Below are 15,601 nucleotides of genomic sequence, written 5' to 3' on the forward strand. Positions count from 1 at the left end.
TGCAAGCAGCTAACAGAGTCACGCACTCTCTGGAGCAGGGCCAGAGTTACAAGCTCTTTCTCTGCTGGGACACAGGTTCTTCTCTAAGCATCCAGCATGTGCTTTTCTCCAGGTGCTGAGTGCGCTCTGCTAGAATTACCGTTCCATGTACTACTGCCCTTCCAGAACCAATGCTCAGCAGCACCTACCGCTAACAGGTGCAGACGGCTCAAGCCGCCAGGGACCCTGGCAAATAGCAGACGCAGCTTAATCCTCAGGAGAAGCCTATGAGAAGGTACTGAGAGCACGTCTGTTTTACACGTGAGGAAGATGGGGCACTAAGAGGCCACAGGGATTTGTCCAGAGTCACGTGCGTGACCAGTTAGTTTTTAAAAATCATAATGCACACAGGTGCTTGTACAAAATCCAGAGCTACAAAAGGGCGTGCGGTGAGAAGAACCGCCTCCCTCCTCTAGCTTTTGTTACCAGTTTCTGACCTGTCTACTCGGGGAAGGGTCAGGTGTTTGCAGACACGTGTGCGCGTGGGCACGTGCGTCCGCGGGGACGCGGCACCCACTCCCCTTGCGCACGGTCTGCTGGAGCCTTCTCTGAACGCACACTCGGAAAGGCCCGGTCTGCAGGACCCCAGCCGTCCACTACGGAGGCGCACCGTAATCGCTTAACTGGCTCCTACTGAGGGGCACGGGAGGCGTTTTCAGTCTGTCAGTCACATTCTGTCCCGACATTTGTCATGTTTCACGTGGGCCAAGCTACTGTTGAATAAGCACCTGGGGGTGTGTGTACTTCCCATTCAGGTGAATCCAGCTCTGCACAGACCACACCGATGGACCGATAATCTCACCAGCACATCTGGCGAGACACGGAGCCACTGGTGGGGCCTGAGGATTTGCTCATAAAATCAAATGACACCTGCAAGGGGCTTCATCCTCTACGTGTCCCTGGGACCGTGACATACTTCAAGGATTCAAAGACTTCAAGATGTGGAGATAAAGTCAGAAAACACTGGAGGCGTCTGGCTTTAAGAGCTGCCACACAGGAGGGTCAAGCCTCAGGGCATGTGGCCCTGTACGTGGGGTGGGCCCTGAGGACCCCCTGAGCCAGTGTCAAGCCTGCCCTCCCTGAAGTCACCCTCCACCTCTAACTCTGGCCTCCTTAAACCACTTTCCCCCTTAACTCTCTTTAGCTAACTAATTTCAGTTCTTGTAATATTTTTGTAATTATGTTTTTGTCGTCCACCCCGACACACAGCCCGCCAATCAGCTCTGAAAGGTGGCACGAGAGGCCTTCGCTGCAGAACAATTCGGGCGGTGGGGAAGCGGGGGTGGGAAGGGCCGCGCCCCCATCAGAGACGAGCGCTGGGCCTGCCTGCGTGCTCGCCCATTTCCAAGTTTCCCTTCGTCTCCTCAAAGACGTATTCCGAAGAAACACAAAACCACGGGGTCACCGCACGTAAGGACTTCCAAGCCACTCCCTGTGCACGAGCGCATACCTGTTGAAGCGCTTCAGCATGATGGCGTTCTCCGTGCACAGGTCGTCTGCGGGTAGGGAGCTGGCTTGCCAGCGAAGGCGCTCGTCGGCGTTGGAGAGGTACTCGGTTCGCGCGATGTCTGTACGGAACTGAAAGTGAGGGCGGTTACCTTCCTTTCCTCCTCAAAGCTCCAGGCGCACCGTTTCCGGGCCAGCGTGGAAACGGCTGACCGGGCGCCAGGCCAGAACCCCATGGCCCGTTACCTGGATGTTGGCCTGCTGTAAGTGGTGGGACCACGTGGTGAACAGGTTCTGGCGCATCTGCTGGTCAAAGTAACCCGCGTAGGCGATGAACGCGGCCGACAAGAGGCAGTCCCCGGCGATGGTGGACATCTGGTTTTTGAAAGTTTCACTTGTTTTTTCCCATCGTTCACGTTCGGCGGACAAGCTCTTCAGGAGAGCAGTGCTCCGGTTTACCTACGGGGAAGATCCAGCAGGATTTATACCAGAAAGTGAAAATTGGTTCCCCCCATAGGGCTCTGGGAGGGCCGTTCACAGTCCCAGAGGACAGAGGACCCAGCTCCTCCACGACTGAGGATGATACGGGCCTCAGAATCTAATCGGGCCGCAAGAGGGTGTAGAGAAGCGGGGGTAGCCTTGAGACATGTGCGTGAGTGGAGACGGGGCAGGGAGAGGGCCCGGGGTGGACAGAACAGCAGGTGGGGGTTGGCCTAGAGAGAAGAGACACTGCCGGCAGGAGAGGAGAATATTCCGGGGAGTCAGGAAGAGCGTGGGCGTGGCGATGGACACAGCAGTGAATGCAAGACTCGGACAACCGTGTCCTTGGTGACCCCACAGGTTGGCTTCAGATCGCCCCCTGGTGTCCACCTGTCCTAATTAACGCAGCCCGGTGAACCAGGCGGCCAGCAGGCCCTCTCGGGACGGAGCTGGCTGGCAGACGAGAAGGCGGGCACACACACGGGGACGTGTATGAGGCGCCAGGGGCACCTCATGTCAGAGCCCACGAAGAGCTGAGAGGAGCTGGCAGAGAGAGTGCTCCCGCCCGGCGACAACCTTACTTTCGCTTCGACAGCGGCCAGGTCTGCCTTGATGGCCTGGGCCTCCGAGATCAGGACCGCGTACTCCTCCTTGTAGCGGGCGATGCTGGCTTCCAAGTCCCGGATCATCTGTTCCACCTCGTTGGCCTTCTGCTGGTTGTCCTTAGCGTCGTCCTCCAGCTTCTGTAGCTCGTTGCGCAGGGGCTCCACCCGCTTTAACATGTCAGCGTAGTTGAGCTGAAAAGGGCAGACGGTAATTAACTCTTCCCGAGTGACAGGACCGGAGGGGACTTTTCCCACGGGAGCTCCCGGCCACGCCACTTACCTGCGCGATGGCCCATTTCACCATAGGGCCGCAGGCCAGGGAGGCCCGGTTGACAATCTCGTAGTTGTAGCTTGGATTGGACATATAGTTTTTCTTCATCTTCTCCCTTATGGCATCGCTGCAGAAGAGGGATTGTGCTTCTAAGCACGTGTGGGGCAAAAGATCTTAAAGGCCAGTTCCCCTCTGTTGCCCCAGTGACCACGGAGGATGAGCCGGACCACCCGTGTTCCGGGGGATGGTGGTCTCTGACCTTCCCGCCCCCACGCTCCCCCGACGGGCGTCAGTGCCCAACGCCAGCTTTGAGTGAAATGGCTTAAAAGGCATTTGTGCAGTTGACGTAACAGACGCCACCTCCTGACACAACAGGCCACGGTGACACGGCCGCGCAAAAGCAGGGAAACCTCTCCATGCCGGAGCGCTGTCTCCTGCTTCCTGGCGACGCTCACCTGATCTCCTCTGCAGAGAAGTTGACGATGGTGGGGATGAAGTTCTCTCTCATGATGATGGAGCGGATCTGCTTCCAGTCTGTGGTGCTCTCGCCCAGCAGCAGGCAGATGGACTCAAGCGCCAGCTTCACGGCGGCAGGGGGGTTGGCCATGGATCGCACCTCCACGAGGTGCTGCTTCTTTATCGACTTCACAGCTGGGCACCACGGTGGCAGGAGGGGCGGGAGGGCGACAGGGCGGGCAGGTGAGGTGCGGTGGCACAGCAGAGCCGTGGCTCCGATGAGGAGGAGGCCACCGCTCAGAAGGCTGCAGCGAGCGGGACTTTCTGTCTTTAAACCCCCTGGAATAGCTGGCCTTTTAAATAACTCTGAAGCTCTCCCGGCACTAAAGGCCACACTGAACATTCCGTAAAAAGCAGGAAGCTGCCTTTGGCGATGTCTCACGGGTCCCAGTTAGTTCCTTTACCCCCATAAACACTTAAAACGCTGACACATTTCAATTATGTACTTACCTTACACAATTTAAGCAACAATATTTACATTCTGCCATAATCTAGAAGCTGTCTGCTTGGCTGGATGAGTATGTAGAATTAACAGCTCTAAAAAAAGGATGGCCGACGCCTTCTACAAGCTAAACTGCACTTTTTCCAGTCTGAACTTTTACTAAAACACTTTTTCACTGGTTACTCGGCAGTAAAAATTAAGTTCCCTTCGAAATTAGATTCTCAAGGAAAATCTATAGTTTGGATGGTGTAACAGGAAGAGCGCACGTTTGAAACAGGCGCTGACGGGCCGCGAGCGAGCAAGACATTGGGCCGGATCCCGGCCCAGATCCTGGCCCAGGCGCTATGGTGTCCCGCAGGAGCCCGTGTCGATGAGGAATGGGCAGCGACTGCCATGGGTACGCAAATTAGCATTCGCTGGTCTGGCCAGAAAACGCGTAGATAACCCCAAGACGACACTACACACTTTAAGGCATTTCTGGGTGAAACTCCAGTCGGATTCATAAATGGTGTCTTCATGTAATTATCGTCAAATTAAAAAACAAACGTATTCACGTAAAACATATTTTGTCAACTGTCTCCTACGAGAGGGGCTCGGCTCTGGTGGAAGCAGACAGCCCCGTGGGGATTTGCTTTAAGGAACGAAGACCGTCTTTGGTGTTTAGAAAAACCTTCAGGTATTTGCCAGTGATGCTTCCAGACACGCACGCGCCTCTGGGGGCAACCCGAGCACAGCCCCAAGCTGCACAGCCAGCCCCGTGGACAGAAGACGCCCTTTCTTAGAAAGCCAGACCCCCGACAGCTGTGACGTACCATTCTGGGCCTCAATGACCGCAGGCTCCACCTTGTCGAGATCTTCTTTGACGCTCATCTGTTTGTCTGCGATGACTTCCTGCTGCTTGTGCAGCTGTTCCTGAATTTCTTGGCTCATCACCTGGTGAGAGGGACGGCTCAGCTACGGGTCGGGTCCGTGCCGCGTTGCCGAGTGCGACCCGAGCCACGGTCCTCGTTCCGCTGGGCGCTCCGCCCCCACCCAGCAGCCTGAAGCCCACCCGGGACAAGACCTCCGCGCCCGGCAAGCACCTTCTTCTTCTCAGCTTCCTGTTGGTCCTTCACCATCTTCTTCAGCTTGTCATTGGCGGCCGCGTTCTTCACCTCCAGCTCCTGGCTCTTTATGCGCAGGTCGCGCCGCAGCTCCTCCACCTGTGGGACGGGCGCCGTGTCAGGGGGACAGAGCCGCGCAGAAATTTCCCGGAAAGGGGCCCTCACGCCAGCCCCCTGCCCGCAAGTGAAGCGAGCACCCGGGATGGACGTACCTGGTCGACGGTTTCCTTGATCTTCCTGAGCCCGACGTTCAAATGCATCTGCTGCTCCTCCAGCTCGCTCCGCTTCTCGTGGAACAGGTTGGCGTAGTGGTTAATGAAGTCCAGGTAGTGGCGAGGTGTGATGGCCATCGTCCGGCCCCCTCGCTTCGCTAGCCGAGCATTAGCCTTTGAGAAGACAGTGAAATCTTTTCGCTCTCGAGGACGTTCTCTGCCATTTGCCCTCCAAACGCTAACCGCTCTGTAGGCCGCCGAGTGACCTGGGGCAGGGACCCAGCCCCGAGGAACCACCCTTGAGACGCACCGGGTGGCTCGGTGGGTCGAACATCTGACCCTTGGTCGCAGCTCAGGTCACGATCTCACGGTTTGTGAGACTGAGTCCCGCACCAGGCTCTGCGCTGACAGCACGGAGCCTGCTTGGGATTCTCTTTCCCCCTCCCTCGCACACGTGTGCTCACTCTCTCTCAAAATAAACACACATGAAAAAAAAAGGAGTCACACTTGAGTTGGGGTCTCAGCGCAGCCTCCTACAAGATCTCAGGGAGCCCCGGGAACCCCTAAGCTCGCTCGTCAAACCTCTGATGACCCTGGCGACCTCACACGTGTACAGCTGGGGGGCACCGTGTAATGCCGTGCCTCCTAGGCCTTCTGCTTATTTTCCATGGACACCAAAGTAAGAGGTGGCACCAGGAAGAGGGTGAGAGGCGCGGCTCCGTGGGACCAGCTGCTCCGGCCCCTCCAGCCACGGCACGAGGACACGAGCCCAGCCAAGGAAGCCAGGGCAGGGCTACCTTCCAGAGGCAAGTGGAGGCAGCCTGCAGGTATGGCAGGGGGTGGCAGGGTAGTGGTCGACTGGACGCCCACAGGCTCAGAGTGGTCTTTACGAATGTCTTTCAGATGGGAGCAGACGGGACTCCTCCATGATGAGGAGTCTAAGGCAAGGGACAGCAAACCCTGGCCAGTGGGCCAGACCTGGCCGCTGCCCGTTTCTGCAGACGAAGCACTAGCGGCACACGGCCAAACCCACCCGTTTCCATGCGGGCCGTGCAGGCTCTGGGTATCAAGGCAGGGCCAAGCAGTCAAGAGACCCTCCTGGTCCATGAAGCCTCAAACATGAACTATCTGGCCTTTTCCAGGAGAAGTATGCCAACCCCTGGCCTAGGATAGACAACCAGGACCCGTGCACCTAGCGGCAACGAGAAAAGGAAAGCGGAGTAGAGCGCTTTACGGAAGCAGAATCCACAGAGCAGCGAAGGTCAAGGATCTCAGAAGGTGCAGCCTGGTAAGTAGGAGGATGTGTCACCGACAGAGTTAACAACGAGCAGTGGTATTGTGCCTAATACGCAATACCCTAGGGTCTCGTCTTCATCGATTTACCTTTACGGTGGTTAGTTTTGCTTTTTCCGGGACCTTGAAACAACCCACCTGGTGAAGAGTCTGATGAACAAATACACAGCTGTTTACAATCGCTTCCCGATGTGACGGCGGCTGTGGCAGTTTGTCATACACAAGCGGCATGTAATCAGGCACGATGTAATTCGGCTTTTCCAGGTCCATTTTACTCGTGAATTCCTTGCCCACTTGATACAGCGCTTCAGTGGACCAGTCCCCAAACCAGTTCAACACACACCTGCAAAAGACGCCCACGTCTCAAATAGCTTCCAAGAGCCAGGTCTGTCCCTTGAGAAGAAATCGGCTGTTGTAACCCAGAGCCGAGCACACGTCGGCCCACCTGTTGAAAAGTGCCGGGGAGGTGGCCGCGCGGTCCTTGAGCCCCTCCGAGGACGGGTTCATGGTGAAGACGACGTGGAGGTTGCGGATGACCTGGCTGGTGAACCATTTGTACAGTTCCTCGTGCGAGTCCAGCATCAGGCCCTCCTTCTGGGCCCCCTCTTTGCACTGGGTCATCAGAGTGGCGTACTCATCTCCTTCAAAGAGGCCGGGGACCTAACAGACGAGAGGGCGTTACGACTGACCGGCCCTGGGAAGCTGACACCACCGCCCAATACCACGCAATGTGGCACGTACCTCCCCGTTGGCCAGAAGGGTGTTCATTCGCTCCAGGAATCCAGAATCTAACACGTTGGATTCATCCATTATAAATGCTATCTTTTCGTTCTTACAGCCGGAACGCCTCAGCACCGTCCGAAGATCTTCATCGAAGTCTTCCCCGGTGTACTTTCTGTGCACCTGCGGAAGCAGTCGGCAGGTTAGGTCCAATCTCATTCAGGGAGCCGTGTGCGTGAGTCGGGAAACTGTCGCTGGGAGTAAGAGGCATCGACCAGACCCACCTTAATCTGGTACACACTCAAACCATTCATCCAGGCCACAAAACGGGACAGGGTGGTTTTTCCTGCTCCACTGACACCAATCAGAAGCAAGTGGCCCTGAGGCTGGCGGAATATCCTGACAGCATCAGAAAAGACAAAAGGGTTTTAGGCTCTGTTCTCCTTTTGACACTCAGGTCCTAAACTTCCTCAGGAGTTAACCTACAACATCTCTAAGGTATTTTAACTTAAATTGGTAAGTCAACCACTTGTTGAGCGACTGCTATTTGCCAGGCCTAGCGGGGGACACGGTCCTATCCTCCAGACACCCAGGTGGCACAAGGCAGAATCTAACAAGAGGTGTCAACCATGGCAGGAACAGACTGTTAGCAGGAGCCGAGCGACTGTGCGGGAGGCAAGTAAGGGACGGAGAAGCGGGACTTAGAAGGGAGGGGGGTTGCTTAGCTGAGAAGGCAGAGGTGGAGGTGAGGGGAGGTCGGCTGGGAGGATCCCCTACCACTATATGAACAGTGGCGTGGGTGAGCAGGGAGGCTGTAACAACAAAAAGCCCACCGGTCGATCCTGAGCACGTGGTCTAACACTTCATTGAACAGGACCAGAGGAACATCAAGTTCTTCTTCATAGAAGACTTTCAGCCTAGCCTTGACGTAATCTCTCAATTCTTCCTGGTCTACTGGGATGTAATCCTAGAAAAAAAGAAGACCCAATTACTAAGAGAAATCATCTTCTGTATTACACTAGTCAATTACAATTCCAAGTACCAAGAAACCATTAAAATATACGAGAAGGTATCACTTACAACATAGCAACAAAAATGTAAGTTAGCTGGGACTCGATCTAAAACCAGGGGAAATCTTTGTAGAGAAAACTGAACGTCCCTGAAAGACCTCATAGAAGGCCTGAATAAATGAAGAAGACAGAAACCATGACCGTGCAGAGATAAGTGAACTGCTGTAAAAACGTCAGCTCCATCCAACTTGACAGAGAAAGTGAATACGATCCCAGCCACAAACAATCTCAGTGGTGGACAGCGGTGGTGGTTTTAGCACAACTTGACAAGCCAATTCTAAACTTCATTTGCAAGAGGAAAGGGCCAAGGACGGTCAGGTCAAGATCGCCCTAAAGAAGAACCAGGTGTGAAGGCCTATCCTATCAGACTTCATCGTCATTATCTATCAAGGTCATGCAGTTTTGAGCACAGGGAGTGACAAATGAGCAACAGAGCAGGACAGAGACTCTGAAACAGACCTGTGCAGGCAGGGAACCCATAATGACAGATTCTGCCAAGTAAGGGATCATCCAACAAATAGCGCCGGGTCAGGACGTCCCAGGGGAAAACTGGAAACAGACCTGTAGCTCACTCCACACACACACACACACACACACACACACACACACACACACGGATTATGGGTTTAAATGATAGAACTCTGACAACATGTGCTTGTCAGAAGACACCATAAAGACAGCAACAGATGAGCCACTGGGAGAATATGGTGCCTATAAAGGAGAACGATTAGTATCTGGAGTCCAGAAACACACACAAAATTCTAGCAACACCAAACTTGTCTTGCTACCTCATCCCTGTGCCTGAACTACCTGCTGAATGGAACGCACATTGAAACTACACCTTACTAAAAATCCTACTCTCAGAAAAAGAACAGCTCACAACTATTCTAGAAGCGTCAACTTTGTATAGTATAACAGTATAGGAGATGTTTTTACATGGATTATTCACAATTGGCTCATTTCTGGAGTGTGAGGGAGGTGAAAGCAAAGGGGAAGACTCCTTTTGCTGCAAACACGCTGAAGCCTGGCCCCTGACGGGTGGGACCGCGTGGCTCTGGCAGCAACCATCTCATAGGATAAGAAACACACGGCCGGCCCGCCAGCCCCGGGCACACTCCGGGGACAGTCTACCGTAAGTTATCAGCATCGTGCCTAGAACCAATGATTTGCTTACAGGGTACTTTGGGAAAAAGGTCTGTTTGACAAGAAGAGAATTCTAACTGAAAGGGCAGAAGGAAGTATTTCTGAAATGACAACTTGTTACCTTTGACAGCCAGTTGCTGTACAAGATGGGCCGGCTCATCGCCTTCTCTTTGTCTATGTTGGGAAAGTGCTTCAGAGCAACCATATCGATGTTCTCGTCTGTCCAGCGCCTCTCCTCGTCCTCCACGAGTCTGTCGAAGAAGAGCCGTGTGTGTATCAATGCAAACAGGAGCCGTGCTGAGAGAACACCCCGTTTTGTTGGGGCTGCGGGCAACTCCAAGGGCTAGAATTAGCCTTTACTGGAAGTTTTCATTTTTCTCCAATGGAAAAACCTAAGAATCTGAACTCCAGACAGCTTAAACAATTCATAATGTTATTAAACATAAAACCCCTCAAACCTATGGCACCGTTACATTAAAAAAATTCCTCTAGGGGGCGCCTGGCTGGCTCAGTTAGAACATGCGACCCTTAATGTGGGGGTCATGAGGGTGAGTGCCATGTTGGGTGTAGAGATTACTTAAAAAACAAGTAAAAAAAAAAATCCTCTAAAAGTGTTTAATCACATCGATTTACAACATGCCAACGTGATTCCAGTTTCTATGCTTGCCTGATACAAAGTTCCCAGGGTCACAGGGGAACAGGGGGACAGCCAACACACGCGGTGCCAGAGACCCAGGGCTTATAAAGGAAACCATGACGAATCAGGTAAGACTGAACGAGTCCACATGGATGGGCCGGGGGTGGGGGGGGGGGGGGGCGAGCACCTCCTGAGAAGCTGAATGTGTGACACACTCAGGCTACCAGGTGCGGGTCACATAGTTAATGCAGCCAATTGGAATTTAATACAACTTCATCTCTGGCATTTTGGGAAATCTGTGAAATTATAGCTCAAATTTTTTCATTATTTAAAAAAAATTTTTTTTAACATTTATTTATTTTTGAGACAGAGAGAGACAAAAAACACAAGCAGGAAGGGGCAGAGAGAGAGAGCAAGAGAGACACAGAATCTGAAACGGGCTCCAGGCTGTCGGCACAGAGCCCCCAACGCAGGGCTTGAACTCATGAGCCGTGAGATCATGACCTGAGCTGAAGTCGACACTTAACCGACTGAGCAACCCAGGCACTGCCCCCATCAAATTTCTTCATTATTAAAAAAGAGAGGGTTAGAAGTTTTTCTTGTTCTGTTTTGTTTTAAATAAAAAGAAGCTAACACGATGTTCCCTGCTCCCCTCCCCCGCTTGCTTCGCTCATGCCGTGCACTGGGCTCTGGGGCGGGGCTGCTGTGTGACTCAGCGGACTCCCAGGAGCCCGGTGGCCTGAGAGCCAGAGACCTACGATGAAGCAAGTTCTGAGACTCCTCGTGAGCTCGGGTGAGAAGAGCTGCCCGGAGGCAGGACTCACTGGCCTGGAGGTGCGGCCGCTGGACACACAAGTCCAAACCCTCGGTCTGGAGGGAGCCATCTGCCCTGGGTTCTCCCAGGAGTAACATTAACTGACCAACCACATAAACCTGGGACTGCGAGCGGCCAGAGGGACTATGTCCTCTGCGTACGGCCACCTCACACTTACCCTGTGAGAGAGGGGACCTGCCCGGCCACAAGAGGCCTGACCTCCTGCACTGTTCTGAGCAGTCCGATTCACAGGCAGAACATTCCCCCAAAGAAAGGAAACTGTGGTGCTGTGTTAAATAGTAAATTAATTAAGAATTATTAAAAAATGTTTTTAAAATGGTTTTTATTTATTTTTGAGAGAGAGACAGAGCGCAAGCAGGGGACGGGCAGAGAGAGAGGGAGACACAGAATCCGAAGCAGGCTCCAGGCTCTGAGCTGTCAGTCAGTACAGAGCCTGATGTGGGGCCCAAACCCACGAACCGTGAGATCATGACCTGAGCCAAAGTCGGATGCTTAACCGACTGAGCCAAGAATTAATTTTTAGATGTTTAGAACTAAAGTAACACAAATTTAACTTTTCCTCACCAATCTAAAATGAGCCTGAAAAACTCTGCTAAAATACACAAAATATTAAAAAAAAAACAACAGGGCAGAAACTAGGAAAATTAAGAATTTACTGTAAAATGAAGATTGTACTGGACTACAAAGAATGCAAGAAATTGATTCTGGCTTTAAAAACGTCAGTAATTTTCAAGATTCCTCAAGAGGTAAAGACTCAACTTTCCACTGTGGTGTTTCCTGGGACTCAAACCACAAAACTTTTCATGGTCCACACTGATCACTACAGTCATGAGCAGCTCGTCCCAAAACTCAGAATCTACAAGGCAAGACCTGAGAAAAGAGGCCAACAGATAAAGAGACAGAGCTGCAAACCCTCTGATGTCAATAAAGTTCAAGGGTGAGGAGAGCTGGTTATGGACACCACCTGCCAGGGAGTCGCTAGAAGGCATCTAATGGTGTTTTTTTTTTTTAAATGTTTATTTTTGGTAGACAGAACACAAGCAGGAGAGAAGAGAGAGGGAGACACAGAATCTGAAGCAGGCTTCAGGCTCCGAGCTGTCAGCACAGAGCCCGACACAGGGCTCGAACCCACGGACTGCAAGATCATGACCTGAGCCGAAGTCGGATGCCCAACCGACTGAGCCACCTAGGGGCTCCTACTTTTTTTTTTTTTTTTTTAAAGGAATCTCTATGCCCAGTGTGGGACTTGAACTCATGACCCCAAGATCAAGAGTTGCACGCTCTACCGACTGAGTCAGCCAGGTGCCCCTAGAAAGCGTTTAAATTCGCCAGAAAACTCCAGCTTGGACAAAGTTATGGGGCACAGGCATGACAGTTACCGAGCTTAATGGAAGTGCCTCGCCCCCTACCTACCTACCCCTACTGGTGGTGGGCAGTCCCTGAGCCCTGACACCCATCATGCTGGGGGTGGCTGTGCTCGGACGCCAAGGCTGCCCTTGCTGCCTCTGCCCCCTTCCACCGCCAACAGAGGCTGGCTCCAACTTGGGCAGGCCAGCCTTGCACAGAGCCTAACTCGGAGGGCCATAAGCACCAGGGTAGGCGGAGCAAGGAGCTAACCGCATCCTTGGCCTTACCTGTCTTGGAAGAGACGGAGGGCTTCGTGTGCCCAAATCCGAATGAGGCCTTCCACAGGCAGGGTTTCCAGAGGTCTCAGGGCCTCAAAGATCCCTCGTACCCACCTCGTCATCTCACGGGGTGAGTAGATATAGTGGGGCTGTGTGTCCTGAGTGAATCTCTCCTGCAGGTTCAGAAAAGTGGGAGGTATGTATAAATCCCTTAAAACAAATGAAAAGTGGTTAAGAGATCAAGTGCTGTGTAACATTTTTATATTCAAAACAGACAACCTAAACCCTAGAAAATTTAAGGATGAATTAGTAGACAACGTTGGAACCACTGGACAACTATCTGGAACAAAGTTCCATCCAAGTTGCTCACTTTTACGTTAAAATTAATTCTATTTAACGAAACTACAACAATGCTCTTCTGAAAAGATTTTAAAGCATGTAATTCCTAAGTCCAGGGAAAGCCTTCCTAAGCATGATTTTAAAAGCAGGAACAAAGAAAAAAAAAAGATTTACACTTGATGATGTTAAAAATTCTGCAGGAAAAGTTGCAGTTCCACAGAACGAAAAGCAAACTAAATACCAGGAAGGGTACTGGACACTTCTGGACACTACTGGACGTGCAGGCAATCGGGGAGGAGCGGGGCGGCTGTGCCTGGTCGGGGGTGGGGGGTGGCCAGCAGCTCTCAGTGCCCCGGGAGGCACCGGAACCGGAAGGCATCCCAGATGCGCGAGTCCCAAGCAGGAGAACCGCTTCCTTTCACCAGGCGGTTTGAAAGCGGTAATGAGGGTGGCGGATGGAGACGATGCTGGCGGCCACGTCGGTGGTCCAGCTGCCCGGAGAGCAGTTTGACAACACATCATCATTACAAATAACCACACGCACACCCATGGTTGTGCTGTAATAACAAGCGCCCGTGTCCTTTGAGAAACTGAGGAGTACAGTACCGGTTTTGTAAAAAATACCGTATGTAACGTGTGCAGACAAGGGCAACAAGAAAAAAAGGGAAACGTCTGCAGTCGTGGTACCTGGTAGAATGATTTGAGGACAGGCTCTGGGAAGTCCCGGCTCAACAAGAGCTCTAAATAAAGCTCCATCTTTTAGCAGCGCCCGACCCCACGTACCTGAGACATGGTGTAGAACTCCACCATGGCGGCGGTGAGTGGCTCCGCGTACGTGCGCAGGGACGGGATGAGCCGCAGCATGGCCCGGTTGAAGGTGCCGTAGATCTGCGTCAGGGAGGCGGGTCCCGGGTAATCCACATACACGACCGGCACGTGGCGCAAGAATCTGCGTGAGGACGGCCGGCTCAGACTTCCCAGCTGATCAGCAGTGTGCCTGAGCGGAGAGTGCCCCAGCCCGGCCCGGACCCAGACCCAGGGCTGCTTCCCGATCCACCCACACAGGCCTCACGTCCCCATTCGCGCAGAGCACGCACAAACTGCTGGGGCCTGGGCGCCGACACTAACAGTAGGTGCAAAAAACTTTGAAAAAGAGCCAACCCCAAATGGGAAAACGATGCAGGCTGATACAGCCTCATCGTGGCCCCACAGACAGGTCTGGGGCAGTTAGCTCGTTACCACCCAGAGAGTCAGTGCTTTTATTTTTGAGTGTGTTTTCCAGTATTGCAGCACGGCACAAGGAGCCCAGGGGCCACCCTACGATAATCAGCATTTTGTCACCTTTTTACGACCAAAACCAGATTTCTGCTGTGCTACGTCTAAAACAATCTTGGAACAGGTGTGTGTGTGAGGCCAGTGCTATCTACGGAGCTGTGTGTTACCTATGAGAGAGGGGCTTTCTTCCAGGATCCGTGGGTGGATTACAAGCCCCGACAAACTGGATCCTCTCCAGCTTCACCCACGTTTGATCTGAGGTTCGGTAAAAGCCTCCATGCTCCACCATCTGAGGGAAAGCGGAAGGGTCAGCACATTAATGGCAAATGTGAACAAGGTCAGTGGGGACTTGTGGATGTACACAAACCTGTCTGATGAAGGATATGACCCTCTGTGTCCCGTATTTATCCATGTCTGGCAAGTTGATCTCATCACAGAATAGCACCAGCCACTTTCCAAGTTGAACCGGGGCCAAAACCACACCGTTAGGGGTGCGTCTGTACTCGCAGTAGTGGTCAAAGGTCTTCAGCAGGAGCTCTGGAGTGGTAGCACTCGAGAAGTTAAGACCCACAACCTTTAGACGGAAGAGGCAAATCGACTGTCACAAGCGCCATCCCGTACGTGAGCACCGAAAGGCCTGCCGCCCACCTCCCGGCCGCTTTACCTCCATGTCGGGCAAGGCCCGGAGGGCGCTGAAGAGGGTCATGGTCTTGCCAGACCCGGGGGGCCCGCACAGGACCAGTGGCTTGTGCTCAGCCAGCCAGGTGTACAAGAGGGCTTCGTGGCGGACGGTGTCCAGAGTCGGCACGACGACGTCAGGGGCCGCCACCTTGTGTGTCTCCACTTCAATCTGAGGCACCTTGGCCTGCCACGGCGACCATTCTCCGCTGATGGACACCTGCACCCAGAGAAGGGGTGCGGGTCACTCCGGGAGCCACACGCCTCACTTAGAGACTTGCTCGCTTTCATATAAACCAGAACTGCTCTCCTTATACCACATAAAGCAAAGGACAGTATCCTTTGATGAAACGGAAAGATTAATGGGGCATCTGGGGGCCTCAGTCAAGTGTCCAACTCTTAGTTTCGGCTCAGGTCACGATCTCACAGGTCGCGAGGTCTGTGCCGACAGTGCACAGTCTGCTTGGGATTCTCTCTCCCCCCCTGTCTCTAACCCTCCCCCACTCATGCGTGCGCTCTCTCTCAAAAAAAAATAAAAAAAAAAAAAAAAAAAAAAAGAAATAAAGATTAAGCTCATGGTGAGGTGTCTCCAGGATGAATTACACCAACATGTCAAGGTCAAGGCAGGGAGGCCACTCCTTCATGCACTTACTTCATAATCAATAATCGGTATGTTGGGTGCAGCGGGCAACGGCACCGTTGTGATTCTTCTGATGTATTCACCCAGCTCTGCTCTCATTTTCAGCCGACTATCTCCAGACAAGGACCAGAGTATGGCATAAACCAAATATCGCTATTTAAAGAGAGAACAGGATCCGTTTTTAAATAAAATTTCAACAATGAAGACATTTATGGCAACATTAACCTCGAAA

General features: G+C 52.8%; 1 protein-coding gene across 1 annotated transcript in view; it reads right to left on the reverse strand.

The window, feature by feature from the left end:
* Nucleotides 1-15,601, reverse strand: part of DYNC1H1 (dynein cytoplasmic 1 heavy chain 1) — a 77,236-nt gene that overhangs the window by 10,509 nt on the left and 51,126 nt on the right. Inside the window, exons 37-56 of the mRNA XM_049612128.1 lie at nucleotides 15,382-15,522; nucleotides 14,716-14,949; nucleotides 14,419-14,625; nucleotides 14,219-14,340; nucleotides 13,560-13,725; nucleotides 12,447-12,610; nucleotides 9,462-9,591; nucleotides 7,961-8,094; nucleotides 7,412-7,526; nucleotides 7,149-7,310; nucleotides 6,853-7,067; nucleotides 6,546-6,750; nucleotides 5,115-5,288; nucleotides 4,882-5,001; nucleotides 4,612-4,732; nucleotides 3,297-3,492; nucleotides 2,851-2,968; nucleotides 2,547-2,762; nucleotides 1,732-1,944; nucleotides 1,490-1,617 (exon numbers count right to left, since the gene is read on the reverse strand). Of these exons, the coding sequence (XP_049468085.1) occupies nucleotides 1,490-1,617; nucleotides 1,732-1,944; nucleotides 2,547-2,762; nucleotides 2,851-2,968; nucleotides 3,297-3,492; nucleotides 4,612-4,732; nucleotides 4,882-5,001; nucleotides 5,115-5,288; nucleotides 6,546-6,750; nucleotides 6,853-7,067; nucleotides 7,149-7,310; nucleotides 7,412-7,526; nucleotides 7,961-8,094; nucleotides 9,462-9,591; nucleotides 12,447-12,610; nucleotides 13,560-13,725; nucleotides 14,219-14,340; nucleotides 14,419-14,625; nucleotides 14,716-14,949; nucleotides 15,382-15,522 (3,281 nt within the window). The remainder of the gene's footprint in view (nucleotides 1-1,489; nucleotides 1,618-1,731; nucleotides 1,945-2,546; nucleotides 2,763-2,850; nucleotides 2,969-3,296; nucleotides 3,493-4,611; nucleotides 4,733-4,881; nucleotides 5,002-5,114; nucleotides 5,289-6,545; nucleotides 6,751-6,852; nucleotides 7,068-7,148; nucleotides 7,311-7,411; nucleotides 7,527-7,960; nucleotides 8,095-9,461; nucleotides 9,592-12,446; nucleotides 12,611-13,559; nucleotides 13,726-14,218; nucleotides 14,341-14,418; nucleotides 14,626-14,715; nucleotides 14,950-15,381; nucleotides 15,523-15,601) is intronic.

The sequence above is a fragment of the Panthera uncia genome (assembly GCF_023721935.1).
Source record: "Panthera uncia isolate 11264 chromosome B3 unlocalized genomic scaffold, Puncia_PCG_1.0 HiC_scaffold_1, whole genome shotgun sequence".
Taxonomy (NCBI): domain Eukaryota; kingdom Metazoa; phylum Chordata; class Mammalia; order Carnivora; family Felidae; genus Panthera; species Panthera uncia.